The 17,087-nt window shown below is 48.4% G+C and overlaps 1 protein-coding gene across 10 annotated transcripts in view; it reads left to right on the forward strand.

Annotated features, from left to right (window-relative positions):
• The first annotated feature begins 5,456 nt into the window (after positions 1 to 5,456).
• The window catches only part of ncam1a (neural cell adhesion molecule 1a), a 372,742-nt gene continuing 361,111 nt past the window's right edge, over positions 5,457 to 17,087 (forward strand). For all 10 annotated transcript variants that reach the window (XM_078426956.1, XM_078426961.1, XM_078426957.1 and 7 more), the window contains exon 1: positions 5,457 to 5,617. In XM_078426956.1, coding sequence (XP_078283082.1) covers positions 5,554 to 5,617 — 64 coding nt within the window. In that variant the 5' untranslated portion in view covers positions 5,457 to 5,553. The remainder of the gene's footprint in view (positions 5,618 to 17,087) is intronic.

A 17,087-nucleotide genomic window follows, 5' to 3' on the forward strand; every position in this document is an offset into this window, starting at 1 on the left:
GAATCATTCTGCCTACTGTTGGCACGGCGGCGCAACGGTAGAGTTGCTGCCTTACAGCACCAGGGACCCGGGTTCGATCCTGACTACGGGTGCTGTCTGTGCGGAGTTTGTACGTTCTCCCTGTGACCTGCGTGGGTTTCCTCTGGGTGCTCCGGTTTCCTCCCACACTCCAAAGATGTGCGGGTTTGTAGGTTAATCGGCTTCGGTAAAAATTGTAAATTGTCCCTAGTGTGTGTGTGGGATAGTGCTAGTGTATGGGGTGATCGCTGGTTGGCGTGGACTCGGTGGGCCGAAGGGCCTGTTGTTATGCTGTACCTCTAAAGTGTAAATTAGAGTCTAAAGTCCGCAGTACAGCTAATCATCTGTCTGGTGGTCTTGGCATAGAAAAATAATAGGTGCAGGGGTAGGCCATTCGGCCCTTCGAGCCAGCACCGCCATTCAATATGATCATGGCTGATCATCCAAAATCAGTACCCCGTTCCTGCTTTTTCCTCATATCCCTTGATTCCGTTAGCCCTAAGAACTAAATCTAACTCTCCCTTGAAAACAGCCAGTGAATTGGCCTCCACTGCCTTCTGTGGCAGAGAATTCCACAGATTCACAAGTCTCTGAGTGAAAAAGTTTTTCCTCATCTCAGTCCTAAATGGCATTGCTAATAGCCTCATTTAGATGTGCAAGGCAAAGCAGGGAGTGCGGTGGGCCTCAGGCACAGCATCGATTATTGCGCTGATGGTGACCTGGGATATGGATTCATTCACTTCTACAATGTACAGTGTGTCTCACCGTCTCGCCTGCTCAGGACTCTCGTCAGGCAGGCTGGCAGATTTTCTGGACTGCTGGGTTTATTAATGCCCCATCACGCACTTTATTTTAATGTTCCCTGGCTGTCTGTACAATAGTACAACACATTTGCCAATGGACCAGGTGAGTTTAAAGAGTGCGGGAAACAAAACCTGGTGAGAGATTCAAAGGAATGTGGGAGCTGGGAGAGTGGGAACCGGGTCCCAGTGAGTTTATTCAGAGTGTGGGAATGTGAACTTGGCGTGTTTGGAGGGAGACAGACACAACATGCTGGAGTACCTCAGCTGGACAGGCAGCATCTCTGGAGAGAAGGAACGGGTGACGTTTCGGGTCAAGACCCTTCTTCAGATTGATCAGACTGAAGAAGGGTCTTGATCTGAAACGTCACCCATTCCTTTTCTCCAGAGATGCTGCCTGTTACTCCAGCATTTTGTGTCTATCTTCGGTTTACACCAGCATCTGCAGTTCTTTCCTACGAGTTCAGAGGGAGTGTGGAAATGGGATCTCAGTGAGTTTCGGGTGTATGAGAATGGGGTCCGGGTTAGTTTATTAGGAGATAGAAATGGGATCCCAGTGGAAATGGAGTCTCTGAGTTTATTAGGGGATAGAAATGAGGTTGCGGTGAGTTTAGAGGGAATGTGGGAACAGGGTCCCGGTGAGTTTATTAGATATATGGGAATGGTGTCTGAGTTTATTAGCATGTAGAAATGGGGTCCTGCCGAGTTTATTTGGAGGTAGAAATGGGGGTCTCAGTAAGTTTAGAGGGAGTGTGAATGAAATCCCAGTGAGTTTGGGCAGTGTGGGAATGCTGGTCTCAGTGAATTTATTTGGAGGAAGAAATGGGGACCTGGTGAGTTTCTTAAGAGAGTGGTAATGGGGTCTCGGTGAGTTTAGTGGAAACAGGGTCTCGGTGAGTTTAGTGGGATCGGGGTCTCGGTGAGTTTAGAGGGAGTGTGGGAAACGTAAGAGCCAGATGCCAAACCATCAGGATATCTGAACGGTTGGATCACCACTAATTTTGAACCAGAGTAGTATCAGAAGTGGGTAAAATTATACTTTTTTGGCCACAGTCATCATTCTTGAAGGCAACAATATGTCGAATCTTGTCATGGAATAACGTTGATTGGTAGGCTATCTTATAAAGCATTGGGTTGAAAACAGCAATGAATCAATTGATAATGTGGTCAGTTCCCGCTCGGTGGTGGCATTTGTAAGAACTCTGTGGTCACCCCACATCTGAAGTGTGGTGACACCTTCCATAAGTCAGTGCCAAAAGTTTCAGAAGATTTGCTGATTTTTTCGTAAGGAGAGGGAGAGAGGTGTGCTGCTGTAAAACGGGCCCCACGCATATCGAGACAGGTATTGTTTTTGTTCTCTCTCTTGCCAATAAATCTGATTTGTATCTAAACAGACAGGTGAGCCTTTTTCTGTTCTACTAGTCAGACCCTTGAACCTGTTCCCTTGTAACAACAGACCACTCTGGTGCCATTGGACTCCGATCGGAGGCCGTGACCTCTGTCGGTCCAGCAAAACGGACAATCCAGAAAGGCTCTGGAACCAAGGATGCCGGAAAATCGGTGGTGGACCTATGGTCGATTGGCTGTAAATGTTCTTGGGATGCTTTGAAAATATGCAATAAAATTCTAGGTCAGATGCTGCCATAAATGACATTTAATCTTCAACTATTTATATTTGTAATTAAAACGAATTTTGCGAATGCAAAAACACTGAACTGTTGTAAAAACCGACTTGGTTCAATAGACAATAGGTGCAGGAGGAGGCCATTCGGCCCTTCGAGCCAGCACCACCATTCAATGTGATCATGGCTGATCATTCTCAATCAGTACCCCGTTCCTGCCTGACTCCCCCTGTCATACCCCCTGACTCCGCTATCCTTAAGAGCTCTATCTAGCTGTCTCTTGAATGTTCAAGAATGTCTTCATGGATAGGGAATCCAATTCTGTTTGGATCTAAAACCTATGGTGACCAGGCGGCATGGTGGCGTAATGGTAGAGTTGCTGCCTTACAGCACCAGCTTGCGGCTTTGATCCTGACTACGGGTGCTGTCTGTGCGATATTTGTACGTTCTCCCCGTGACCGCGTGGGTTTTCCCCAGGTGCTCAGGTTTCCTCCCACACTCCAAAGACGTACAGGCTTGTAGGTTAATTGGCTTCTGTTAAAAAAAAAGGTAAATTATCCCTATGTGTGTAGGATAGCGCTAGTGTACAAGGTGATCGCTGGTCAGCACGGTTTTGTTGGGCTAAATGGCCTGTTTCCGCACTGTACCTATCAAGTCTAAAATAAAATCTAAAGTCTATGGCGCTGTAAGGCAGTAACTTGACCGCTGCACCACCCTTCTCCCCCACAGCTCTTCCAGCACTGTGCTTTGCTGTAGATTTCCAGCATCTGCAGTTCCTTGTGCCTTCAGCAGCCAAGTGTTGGATCCCGATGGTTCTCTGAATTGGCGCGGCCATCTGCTCACATCCAGTGCGTAGGAAAGAACTGCAGATGCTGGTTTAAACCGAAGATAGACACAAAATGCTGGAGTAACTCAGCGGGACAGGCAGCATCTCTGGAGAGAAGGAATGGGTGACGTTTCGGGTTGAGACCCTTCTTCACTCTCGACCCGAAATTTCACCCATTCCTTCTCTCCAGAGATGCAGCCTGCCCCGTTGAGTTACTCCAGCATTTTGTGTCTACCTGCTCACATCCAGGATGCTTGGAGGCAGAGGCCGGGCCTCAGCAAACATGTCGAGGGCAATAAATCCCTTTCTGCTCTGGGCAGCGATGCGTCTTCCGGTATCTTTCACTTTGCCAGGTGCAGATCACTCCAGAAGCAGCCAAAATCCTTCCTCATTTGGTGAGCTGAGTAAGGTTCAAAGGAGAAGATGAAGGTGAAGGTCTATTACCTAATAATATACCTGGTCCTGAACTCCCATCTACTTCATTGGAGACCCTCAGACTATCTTTAATCGGACTTTACTGGACTATATCTTGCACTAAACGTTATTCCCTTTTGTGGATGGTTTGATTGTAATCATGTATAGTTTGAATAGCACGCAACAAAAAAGCTTTCCACTGTACCTCGGTACATGTGACAATAAACTAAACTATTATTGTCACGTGCACTGAGATCTTGTGAAAGGCTTTGTTTTGCATGCTCTGCACCAAATCAGTTAATACTATACATATATACGATCAAGTCAAACTGAAGTACAATAGGTAGAGCAAAGGGGAAGATACTGGGTGCAGAATATAGTTCTCAACATCAGTTCCAGAGACAAAGTCCAATGTCCGCAAAGGGGTAGATGTGAATCGGACAGTACCCCAGCTTCTGGAGGGACTATTCTGGCCAGAGAGGAAGAATCCAATGTGTTGGAAGGAACTGCAGATGCTGGTTTATACCTTCTCTCCAGAGATGCTGTCTGACCCGCTGAGTTACTCCAGCTTTTTGTGTCCATCTGAGGAAGAACCCAAATGGCTGTTTTAAAGTATGTTCTGTTCAATAGGAGCATGGAGAAGAAAGGAAGACCAGGATCGACACAAAATGCAGGAATGACTCAGCGGGACAGACAGCATCTCTGGATAGGAATGGGTGATGTTTCAGGTCGAGGTCCTTCTTCAGACCCGAAACGTCACCCGTTCCTTCTATCCTGAGATGCTGCCTGTCCGCAGGGTTTCTCCTGCATTTTGTGCCTATCTTCAGTGTAAACCAGCACCTGGAGTTCCTTCCTACACAAAGAATGACCAGGGTGGGACAAGTCTTTGATTATGTTGGTTGCTTCTCCAAGTGTAGAAGAAGTCAGTGGCGGGGGAGTCTGGTCTGTGTGATAGACTGGGGTACAATTACAACTCTGCAATGTCTCTCAAAGCGAGGACCCTCTCCCGGGGACCAAGAGAAACCCTAAATGCAAGGAGGAAAAAACCCAGAAAATGCCCAAAGATCAATAGACAATAGACATCAGGATGGATCTGAAAGGGAGATGGATGATGTTCATCTCCAATGGTCAATAGTGCTTATCTGGCTGAAACAGAGGTTGAGCTGGGTGAAATAGTCAGCTCTGAGCTTCAGGAAACAACTGTGTTCAAGAGTCAGGTGTATTTTATCATCAGATGTCTCCAAACAGAACAATGGATACCTTTCTGATGTACAGCACTTTGGACAACGTGGGTCGTTTATAAATGTGCTATACAAATAAAATTGACTTGACTTGACTTTCATTCATTTCAGTCTGAAGAAGGGTCCAGACCCATTCCTTCTCTCCAGAGATGCTGCCTGTCCCGCTGAGTTACTCCAGCACTTTGTGTCTATCCCAATAGTGCTTTTTTTTTTTACCCCTTCACCCCCTAATATATTGCAGAACCTTGTTTTTGCAAACCTCTGTGTTATAGCTCGGTCGGGTGTCAGGAAAGCACAATTCGGAATTGGAAGTGTTAGTGCTGGGGTTGGGTGGGTGAAGGAGGGGAGGTCTATTGTCCTGCAGGCGCTGGGAGGGAGGGGGAGTGAATCCAGGCCCCGGGTTTTGCGGGCGTTCGCGGGCGGACGGATCCCGGGAGGGTGGGTGGGCAGGGTGAGGCGGCGGCGCACTATTTGCGGCGGGGGCGGCGGCGCGGACGGGCGGTGGCGCGGAAGGAGACGCGCTGTGTTAAAGCGGGGCGGGGGTGATGGGGTGCGGGCAGTAGCGGTAGCGGGCGGAGCGGAGCAGAACAGAGCGGAGCGGACTGACGAGCAGAACAGAGCAGAGCGCAGCCATGTCACACAGCAGCAGCAGCAGCACTCTCCTCACCGGGCTCCTCCTGATCATCACCACCACAGGTAAAACACCCACACCTGCAAATGCATGTGGATACGTGTGCATTCGTTCGTTTGCAAATTAAATAATGCACCGTGCATTGCTCAGATTTGAAGGAGATGGGGGGAATGGATGAAGAGGAAAGAGAAGCAGATTGGAGACAGACAGACAGTGGGGCAAGCAAGGATGCGTTTTTATTTATTTTTGTTCTGCAAGGATATCACTGTGTGTGTGTGTGTGTGTGTGTGATTTATTGCAAATGGTTCTCTCGCTGCGGGTTGGCGCAGTGCATGTGTTTGCACCTGCACCTGGGGCTGGGGTTTGAATGCGAGCGGCGGTTTCTTTGTCCTCGCCGCGCGCCGCCCTGGTCAGACAGCGCAGCTCCCCCGCGGACTGGACTCCCCGCCACCGCCAGCGCCAGCGCCAGCGCCAGCGCTCCTCGCGCTCTCCGTCACCAGGACGGTGCTCACACACAGCTCCTTGCGCCCTCCATCATCGGGACGGTGCTCACCGCTCCCCTCCCTGACTCCCTCGCCTGCATTGTTCTCAGGTTTGGGGGCAAGAGAGGGAGGGAGATGGAGAGAGGGGGGGGGGGGGGGGGGGGGGGGAGAGATGGATGGAGGGAGGGGGAGGGATGGAGGGAAGGAGGGGGAGAAGGAGGGAGGGAGGGGGGAGACGATGATGATGGCAAATGTTCCCGTGGGATGCTGCCACGGGTTGCAATCCCCTCCCCTCTCAGCCAAGACAGCTGGAGCTGGTCACCCAAGTAGAGGGTGGTCACCCAGTGCTGTTGGCCAGCTGTCATCTTGTTCCCCCACCTCTGCCCCTCTTCCTCTCTCTCCTAATCTTCCTCTCCCTCCCTCCTCCCCTCTCCCTCCCTCCCTCCCCTCTCCCTCCCTCCTCCCCCTTTCCCTCCCTCCTCCCCCTTTCCCTCCCCTCCTCCCCTCCCTCCTCTCCCTCCTTCCCCTCCCTCCTCTCCCTCCTTCCCCCTCCCTCCCTCCCCTCCCCCTCCCCATCCCCTCCCCCTCCCCCTCCCCCTCCCCTCTCCCTCCCCTCTCCCTCCTCCCCTTCCCCTCTCCTCTCCCTCCCTCTCCCTCCCTCTCCCTCCCCTCTCCCTCCTCCCCTCTCCCCTCCTCCCCTCTCCCCTCCTCCCCTCTCCCTCCTCCCCTCTCCCTCCTCCCCTCTCCCTCCTCCCCTCTCCCTCCCTCCCCTCTCCCTCCCTCCCTCCCTCCCTCCCTCCCTCCCTCCCTCCCTCCCTCCCTCCTTCTCCTTCCCCTTCCCCCTCCCTCCCTCCTTCCCCCCTCCCTCCCTCCTTCCCCCCTCCTTCCCTCCTGCCCCCTCTCTTCCCCCATCCCCTCTCTTCCCTCCCTCGTGAATGGGTGCAACTCCCTTGCCCTGTCCCCTGAGGAGGATGCCCTGCAATGGAGCTGCAAGGCTGGTGGGTGCCCAGCGTTGGGTGGAGATGTTGCCATTGTTCACGTTGGCATCTCTTCACCCATCGGAACGACAGAGGCGGGAGGGGTCGGTGGAGATGCTCTTGATGTGGATCTGCACTGTTGGCGAGTGGGTGGGGAGGGCCATACGCCTCTGGCCACAATCAGAGACCCCAGGCTGCTTGCCAGAGACCCTGGCTGGATTATTAAACTACCTTTTCAATCAGATGACTTGTTGGCAAGATTAAATGTGTGTTCTGAAGAGAGAAGGCGCACGTTAAACTCTGAAACCACAGCCGTGAACCTTTCATGTAACGAAGAAAGCCCAAGGCAACAAGAGAGATGTGTGTTGTTCAGCTTGTGATGTGTGAACGATTGGAGAGGTTCTAGATGACTACATTGTGTACGTGTCTCCGTGTGTGTGTCTCTCTCTGTGTCTGTCTCTGTCTCACTCTCGCTGTGCCTGTCTGTGCCTCTCTTTGTGTGTGTGTGTGTGTGTCTTTCTTTGTGTGTGTGTCTCCTGCGTGTCTGTGTATCTCTCTCTGCCCCTCTGTGTGTGTGTGTCTGTCTCTCTCTTTGTGTGTGTCTCTGTGTTTGTGTGTATGTGTCTCTCTCTGTGTCTGTCTCCCTCTTTGTCTCTGTGTAGCTGTGTGTGTGTGTCTGTGTCTCTCTCTTTCTGCCTCTATCTCCCTGCCTCTGTGTGTCTCTCTGTGCTGCTGTGTGTTTGTGTCTGTGTGTGTGTCTCTCTCTGTGCCTGTATCTGTGTATCTCTGTCTCTCTGCCTCTGTGTGTGTGTGTCTGTGTATCTCTCTCTCTCTGCCTCTGTGTGTCTGTGTATCTCTCTCTGCGCGTGTATCTGTGTATCTCTGTCTCTCTGCCTCTGTGTGTGTGTGTCTGTGTATCTCTCTCTGCCTCTGCGTGTTTCTCTCTCTCTCTCTCTCTCTCTCTCTCTCTCTCTCTCTCTCTCTCTCTCTCTCTCTCTCTCTCTCTCTCCTCTCTCTCTCTCTCTCTCTCTCTCTCTCTCTCTCTCTCTCTCTCTCTCTCCTCTCTCTCTCTCTCTCTCTCTCTCTCTCTCTCTCTCTCTCTCTCTCTCTCTCTCTCTTCCCCCCCCCCTCTCTCTGCCTCTGTGTGTCTCTCTCTCTATGCTCTGTTTGTGTATGTGTGTCTCTCTCTGCCTCTGTGTGTGTGTGTGCTTTTCCACTCAGTCCTGTGCTGCACTGTATGCATTACAACACGGTGAATGTGTTACTCATTCCGTTACGGTGCCTAAAGAAAGCTGGCAGTTGCATCCACTGGATGCAGTGTCGATCCTTTGATCGGGAAGCAACACAAAACATAACTGGGAAGTGTGCACTTCAAATCTGACGTGTTACTGAGGTCCATTTTTTATCTTCTGCAAATGTAGCCTGAAAATGTATCTTACACGTTGAACAAATCCTCCTTGCTCGTTCCTCTGTTGGCAGTTGATACATTTGCTACACAGTCTGATTTTAAAACGAAAATCTCAAGCCCTTGTGAGTTTCACATGAAAGCAGATGTTTTCTCCATTAATAAGCCCATTGTGCATGGGATCAACTTGCAGTCGGTCAGTGGCTTAAACATCGGATTGTAAATGTCCTGGCAATTTTTAGGTGTAATATTATTATTATTCCTTATTGTCATTGTTCCTGTAATTGATACTGAATGCAGTATGGATTTTAAAGTAGAAATGATGGATGTAATGGCAGTTTCTATTGTATATTTTTTAGAAACCATGAAAGGTTTGTATTGTATATGTAAATGGCTCTCTTTGTATTGTATATGTAAATATATATATGAAACCTCTCTTTGTATTGTATATGTAAATGGCTCCTACAATGGATATCAAGACCTTAATTGATCAGACATGTTTGCTCAATAACATTTGCAAGGAATGTAATCTTGTTTTTTGAGAAACCATGAACGGTTGCTTGATCAACGAAGATGTTCTTTCTACTGGGCTACTTGAAATCAACTACAAGATTTAAGCCAAGGAATCTAGAAACATAGAAAATAGGTGCAGGAGTAGGCCATATGACCCTTCAAGCCAGCACCACCAATCAATATGATCATGGCTGATCATCCAAAATCAATACCCCTTTCCTGCTTTCTCCCCATATCCCTTGATTCCTTTAGCCTGAAGACCTAAATATACCCCTCTCTTGAAAATGATATGAAGCAGAGTCAAGGGTCAAAATTGGTGAAGAAAATACTGGGCAACTTTGACTTGAATCTATTGCATTTCAAAGACAGTCACAGTGGCCACAAGGAAACTATTAATGGCATTCCTGAAACTAGTTTTTGAAGGATGCTGGATGCATTGCCATCTTGAATCATGAGACGAAATGTAGAGTGATAAATTTAGCACATGAGACAAATTGTAAACCTATACAATGGGGATTGTTGAGGTTGGGGTTGCGTTATTAATGTATGTGTGTAGCAAGATACAGTGGAAAACTTAGTTTTGCATGCTATCCAGGCACCAGTGCACCAGTACTGCATAAGGGAAAATAAACAGGGTGGAGAATATAGGGTGTCAGCAACAGAGAAAGTGCAGTTCAAAGAAAAGTGCAAGGGTCCCAATGAGGTAATTCGCCCCTAGATTATGAGAGGTGTGTTTGGAAGTCTAATAACAGCAGGGAAAATAACCAGAGTGCACAATAAGCTAAACTAAACTAAAGAAGGGTCCAGACCTGAAACGTCGACTCTGCATTTTCTTCAGAGATGCTGCCTGAGTCATTTAAGTTACTCCAGCACTTTGACACTCATTCCCCCTTGGGTCCCTACCCCCACCCTGCTTTGAGCTGATGAGGTCAGTGCCTTTGGGAGGTGGTCTGTGTCATGAGAGTTCATTGTGAATAGACGTGGGGGCACAAATCTACAGCCACTGTTTTATTTCAGTGCAGCCATCAACGTGTGAGGGGGAAACCACAAGGAAGCATTTTTATTGGACCGGAGAGTACCAGGCTGATAGGGAAATTCTTAATTGATCGGTAGTTGATTTATCTTTTGGTTTTGAGGAATGCAAGAGAAAATAGAATGGTATTTTCTTCACATTTTCATATGGTTCAACATTTCAGGGAAGTCAATAGTTTCATTCATAAGTTCATGTTCATAAGTGACCGGAGCAGAAATAGGCCATCAGTACTGCTCCACCATTCAATCATGGTTGATCTATCTCTCCCTCCTCACCCCATTCTTCTGCCTTCCCCCTATTACCACTGACACCCGTACTAATCAAGAATCTATCTATCTCTGCCTTAAAAATATCCATTGACTTGGCCCCCACAGCCTTCTGTGGCAATGACTTCCACAGATTCACCACTCTCTGACCAAATAAATTCCTCCTTATCTCCTTCCCAAAGGAAAGTCCTTTAATTCTGAAGATCTAACCTCTGGTCCTAGACCCTCCCACTTGTGGAAACATCCTCTCCACATCCACACTATCCAGGCCTTGTAGAAAATCATTGTAGAAATAAGGCACTCCAGGTCTGCTTTACATAAAAAGGCACAAGTGCTGGAGTAACTCAGTGAGTCAGGCACCTATCCATGTTCTCCAGAGATGCTGCCTGACCCGTTGAGTTACTCCAGCACCGTGTGTCCTTATTTGGTACCTTCACTAGTGGCCAACCTAGTTCTAAAATGATAGGATGGTTTAGGAAAGCAAATCTCAAAAAGCAAATTATTGGGGACTTACCATATCTAAAAATAATAATAACTTGCAGATGTTGCACGCTTATAACATCGACTGACCATAGTGCAGAGCTGAGCAGAGGGGGAGAGCGTGTGTGGAGAGAGCAGGGTAGGTGAATGTCAGTCACAGCGAAAGAGTAGAGTCATAGAGTGATGCAGCGTGGAAACAGGTCCTTCGGCCCAACTTGCCCACACCGGCCAACATGTCCCAGCTACACCTGCCTGCGTTTGGTCCATATCCCTCCAAACTTGTCCTATCCATGTACCTGTCAAACTGTTTCTTAAAAGTTGGGATAGACCCTGCCTCAACTACCTCCTCTGGCAGCTTGTTCCATTCATCCACCACCCTTTGTGTGAAAAAGTAACCCTTCAGATTCCTTTTAATTATTTTCCCCTTCAGCTTAAACCTGTGTCCTCTGGTGCTCAATACACCTACTCTGGGCAAGAGACTCTGTGTATTTACCCGATCTATTCCTCTCATGATTATACACCTCTGTAAGGTCAGCTAGAGTACATTCCCATTAACTGAAGATAGACCCAAAACGCTGGAGTAACTCAGCGGGACAGGCAGCATCTCTGGAGAGAAGGAATGGGTGGCGTTTTTGGTCGAGACCCTTCTTCAGACTTCTTGAGTCTGGAGATGGGTCTCGACCCGAAACGTCACCCATTCCTCCGTTCCTTCTCTCCAGAGGTGCTGCCTGTCCCGCTGTGTTACTCCAGCTTTTTGGGTCGAAGGTTTAAATAAGTATCTGCAGTTCTTTATTACTCTACACACTCCTATAACGTCAATTATGGATCAGGTGGAGGCAATGGAGATGTGTTTAACAAGACACAACGTGCTGGAGTAACTCAGCGGGTCAGGTAGCATCTCTGGAAAATGTGCATAGGTAACGTTTCGGGTCGGGACACCGAAGATCCCGGAGAAAACCCACGCAGGTCAAAGAGCGACACATTTCCAATCTTTTTCTTCAGATACTTCAATATATTCTCTTTCTGGAGATGAAGACTCGCGTGGTGTTGTAGGTGGGGAACAGACCCTTTGGTCCCATCAAATTCTGGTTCTGATTCACACTCAGATCAGTTTATTGTCTCAATTCAATGATACATTGCCGCATGTACCTGGGTACAGTGAGATTCTTTGTTTTTTGCACACTATCTGGTAAAATCACACCACAGACCTCACCTCGACAGAGAGTCGCCATGTTTCTGGCGCCAACAATGTTTCATCAGTTCTTAGTACGATCTTATCCTCCCATAGCGGCGCACCAGGCCTGCTGCCGGCCGTAGCCACAAGTGGACCCCAATTAGTTCTCAACGGCCCGATGTCGGGTCCCCCTTGTTCTCAACGGCCCCATGTCGGATCCCTCTTTGTTTATGGCGGCTCCTCGCAGGATCCCTTTCAGTTCTCTGGGCCTCCCCCGCTGGGTCCTTCAGTTCTCAGCCCCTCCTCCCCCCCCCCCGCCGCTGGGTCCCTCTTAGTTCTCGTCGGCCCCTTCTCCCCCCCCCCCCCCCGCTGGGTCATGAACCAGAGGGCAATGAAATTCCTTGTTTGCGTGCAGCCGATAATGTACACAGTATATGTGATATATGATAAACACAACAATAAATACAATGTTGAGTGCCAAAGAACAGAATGGTGCAAAGTTTGTGGTGCAGTCCTAAGTTTGTGGTGCAAAAAAAAAAAACTGAATTACAATAACGGAATAACCGAATGTTGTAGAGTTAAGGATGAACGTACAGGTTAAGAATGAACGTACAGGTTAAGGATGAGCGCACAGGTTAAGGATGAGCGTACAGGACATCTCCTCGGGAAGTGGTGGTACGTTGAGGAGTTGGATAGCAGCAGGGAAGAAACTATTTGTTAGTCTGGATGTCTGAGGGTGGGGGGGGCAGGGTGGCAGCATCCTTGACGATACCTCCAGCCTTCATGAAGCCATGCACTGTGAAGATGGACGGGATGGAAGGAGGTGATGGACCGGGCTGTGTTCTCTACTCTGCGGGTTCAGGCAGTCAAGAGCAGAGGACTTGCCGTACCAGGCTGAGATACATCCCGTCAGGATACCTTCTACGGCACTTCCAGAGAATTCCCGTGGACATGTTGAATCTTCTCGGATACCCAAGAAAGTAAATATGCTAATATGCATTCTTAAGGCCAACATTGGTGTGATGGGACCAGATTAGGTCGCTGGTGATATGGATGCTGAGGAGCCTGAAGCTGTTGGCCATCTCTACAGAAGCTCTGGGAAGAGGACAGGGTTGTGTTCACGTCCTCTTTCCTCAGGTCAACAACCAACTCAGAGATTGACAGGTTCTTGATTAGTAAGGGTGTCAAACTTAATGGGGAGAAGGCAGGAGAATGTGGTTGATGGAAAGATAGGTCAGCTATGGCGGGGTAGACTCGATGGGCCAAGTGGCCTAATTCTGTTCCGAGAACATGAATTCTTTGGATCTTGGTGACATTAAGGGCTAGATTGGAGGAACAATGAACAGTAGATGCTTTTCTTGAGCAAATTGCAAAGTGTTGGATAACACAGTAGGTCAGGCAGCATCTCTGGAGGAGGATGGACATAGACAGGTACATGGATTGAACAGGTTTAGAGGGGTCTCGGCCAAACGCAGTCAAGTTGGGCCAAAGGGCTGACATTGATTTGATGATATTTCGGGTCAAGACCCTTCTTCAGACTCGATCATGTTGGCCAAGTGGTGAGATTGAAAATGCCTCGTCAAGAAAGAGAAAGAATCACTTTGTTCAAAGTAAGTGGTTGCTTGGTATGAGATCTTGGTCGCAGGGTGGCGGAAGACTTGATATCCTCGCAAGGACGACGGTGATTGGATCCTATCCACACAGAAGTTGGACCCAGAGTCTGGCAAATGGTGATGAATGACAGACACAAAATGCTGGAGTAACTCAGCGGGACAGGCAGCATCTCTGGAGAGAAGGAACGGGTGACCCTTCTTGATGAATCATCCTTTGTGCAAGATTGGTAGCTTGACCCAAAAGAACTCAAACTCAGCGGGTCAGGCAGCATCTGTGGTGAACATGGATGGGTGGCGTCATGGGTCGTGACCTCTCTTTGTTTCTACTTTGAGGGTTTGACAGTAGAAAGCGTTTTGCTCAGTCTACCGACGGTAATCTCCCGGAGAATTGCAGCAGGGGCGGCGGGGACAGTCTCGCTGTAGTTCAACCGGTGAATGTTTCAGAGCCTGAGCACCAGACGTTGCAAATCGGCTGTGATGTTTAGTTAACGGGCCTGTGAACTGCTGGAAAGTGGGTGGACTTTGTCCAACGTTCCAAGTGCAGTTCTGTTCATCGTTCAGAAGTTCTGTAGAATCTCGAAGGGAGAAGAATGAAACACTATCGGCCCGGTGACAGTAAAGCTTTATCACAATATCACTGGTGTGATTGTCTGCCTGGAAAGAGAGGGGGGGAACCCGGCAAAAATCTTCAAGAGCAGTAGTGTAGGAGCCTTTCTCCGAGCGCATTATGTGCTTTCTCCTTCGTGAAACTTAAATCAGAGAGAGTTCCCCAAAACTCCACTGACTGTGTCTTTGTTTCCCTCTAACAGAGAAAAGAATTAATTGTCTACCTTTTGAGAACATTACAAAGATGCTGAAGCATTATCCTGATTGTTTAATGGAGGTATATCATTGTCTGACGGGATACATTGACACTATGACTCTGCCTTTGTTGGCTTGACAATTACTCAGAACCCTGCCAACTCTGAATATGCATTTGCTCTCTCGTTTTATTAGTGTTCCATGCACTATCCAGGCCCCTCAGAATGGTTTAATGCAAAGAATATCTTTTAATTTTCCAACGTGAACTCGGAGTGTAACACTGGTGAATGTGAACAGTCGACAATGCTGGTCTGATGACTTAGACTGGGTGAGGGATTTTATTCTGGGGATTTACCCTGCACTCGTTTTACTAGTAAGTCGGGGCGCAGCGGTTGAGCTACTGCCTCGCAGCGCCAGAGAACTGGGTCGATCCTGACTATGGGTGCTTGTCTGCACTGAGTTTGTACGTTCTCCCCGTGACCTGCATGGGTTTTCTCCAAGATCTCCGGTTTCTTCTTACACTCCAAAGACGTGCGGATTTGTAGCTTGATTAGTTTGGTATAATTGTAAATTGTCCGAAGTGTGTGTAGGATAGTGTTGGTGTGCGGGGATCGTTGGTCGGTGCGGATTCGTTGGGCCGAAGGGTCTGTTTCCGCGCTGTATCTCTTAAACTAAACTAAGTGTGAATAAATGCTCATGGAGGAATCAGCACCATCCTGGTAAACTCTTCAGTGTGCTTTCCGTTGTGTGTGTTGACCTGTGTGTTCACTCTGTGCTTGCTTGCCCTGGTGTAACTAATAAATGTAAATTGATTGAATGTCCCTGTGGAATAATAAAGGCAGTAATAGAAATCTTTCATTTCGCTGCCTGTTGTCTTCTGCACCTTGGGATCATTTCTCCCACCACCATAACTAAAGCAGCAGCAATCAGTTACCCCAACGCATGTGTTGCCTCTAATGAGAAACAGCCATTACTCTTGTGTTTGGACTTTGCTGTGCATCGCACCAGCTTTCAGTCAGAGATCAATGATTTTTGTTCGGTGTGGCTATTAATATACAGAGACGGCCGTTGAAAGGAGTGGAGCCTAGTCAAGTGTTTAATTGTCTAGTTTTTTTAGTTTTAGAGATACAGCTCAAAAAACAGGCCCTTCGGCCCACCGAGTTACTGCCAGCGATCCCCGCACACTACCACTGTCCTTGCAATAATCGACAATCTCTTGCACTTTTATGTACAGTTTCCAGAGGTTAGTTTAGTTGAGAGATACAGTGGCGAAACAGGCCCTTCGGCCCACCGAGTCCGCGCCGACCAGCGATCACCCCGCACGCTAGCACTATCCTACACACACCAGAGACGAATTACAATTTAACCGAGCCAATTAACCTACAAACTTGCACGTCTTTGGCGTGTGGGAGGAAACCGGAGATCCCAGAGAAAGCCACGAAGGACAAGGGGAGAACGTACAAACTCCGTACAGACAGCACCCGTAGTCAGGATTGGACCCGGGTCTCTGGTGCCGTCAGGCAGCAACTCTACCGCTGCGCCACCGCGCTGCCCCTCACGGTGGCATATGTACCGAAGGGAGAACAATAGAATTCTTACTGGCCTGTATACACAGTACTCAAAGTCAAATAATCAATAAAAAGAAAGATGAATTAAAGCAAAAACCCAATATTATTGCAAAAAGCCCAAAGTGCAACCAAGACAGTCCGTAGTTCATATTAGTGTTTGTAGTGGTCACGAGCCTGATGGTATTGGGAAGAACCTGGAGGTCACGGTTTTCAGACTCCACCTTCCAAAATGGCAGGAGTGAGGTTAGAGTCTGGTGTGGTTCATAGTCATTTGGCATTAAAACAGGCCCTTCGGCCCAACTCATCCATGTCCCATCTGAACTAGTCTGATTTACCTGCCTTTGACCTACATGTCTCTAAAACCTTTCTATCCTCAGCTACCACCTCTAGCAACTCATACCATATGCTCACCTCCCACTGGGTGAAAACATTGCACCTCGGGTTCTTGTTAAATCTTACCCCTCTCCCCGTAAATCCACCTCTTCCGGTTCTTTGTACCCTACTCTGGGTACATCCATCCTTGATGATGCTGGCTGTCTTCTTGAGGCTGTGCCTCCTGTAGATCCCTTCGATGGTGGGGGGGAGGGAGGGCAGTACCCGTGATGGACCGGGTAGTGTCCACCACTCTGCGCTGAATACAGATGGATCAGTGGGTCAGAGCGCCGATGAGATGCCGGGGTGGTGGGGGGAGGAGTGGAAGAAAATGTTCCTTCCTTTTTCTAACGGAAAACACAAGACAGGTGCAGAAATCCCTGAGGCTGGAATTTGATCTGTGGCAAGTTTGGCATGTCAGTGGAGTCCATTGTCCTCGAGGCTGAGGACCTAAAACAACTGTGAGAGTAAAAGTGTGTTTGAACGTAAAATAATCATCCCGTGAATTTTTTATTGCCTGTCAAATGTGCGTGTCGAGTGTATACATATTTAGAATATCTGCTTGTGGAAATAGAGATTTAGTTACAGAGCAAGGTTAAAGCTGGTAGATCTACTGCCTCTCAGCACCAGAGACCCAGGTTTGATCCTGACCTTGCCTGCTGTCTGTGTGGAGTTTGCACGTTCTCCCTGTGACCACGTGAGCTTCCTCCGGATGCTCCAATTTCTTCCCATATCCCCAAAACGTGCAAGTTAATCGGTCTCTGTAAAATTGCCCCAAGTGTATAAGGAGCGGATGAGAAAGTGGGATAATATAGAACAGGGGAGTATTGTCGAATAGAAGGATCTTGGAA

This window comes from Rhinoraja longicauda, chromosome 32, assembly GCF_053455715.1.
Source record: "Rhinoraja longicauda isolate Sanriku21f chromosome 32, sRhiLon1.1, whole genome shotgun sequence".
Classification (NCBI taxonomy): domain Eukaryota; kingdom Metazoa; phylum Chordata; class Chondrichthyes; order Rajiformes; family Arhynchobatidae; genus Rhinoraja; species Rhinoraja longicauda.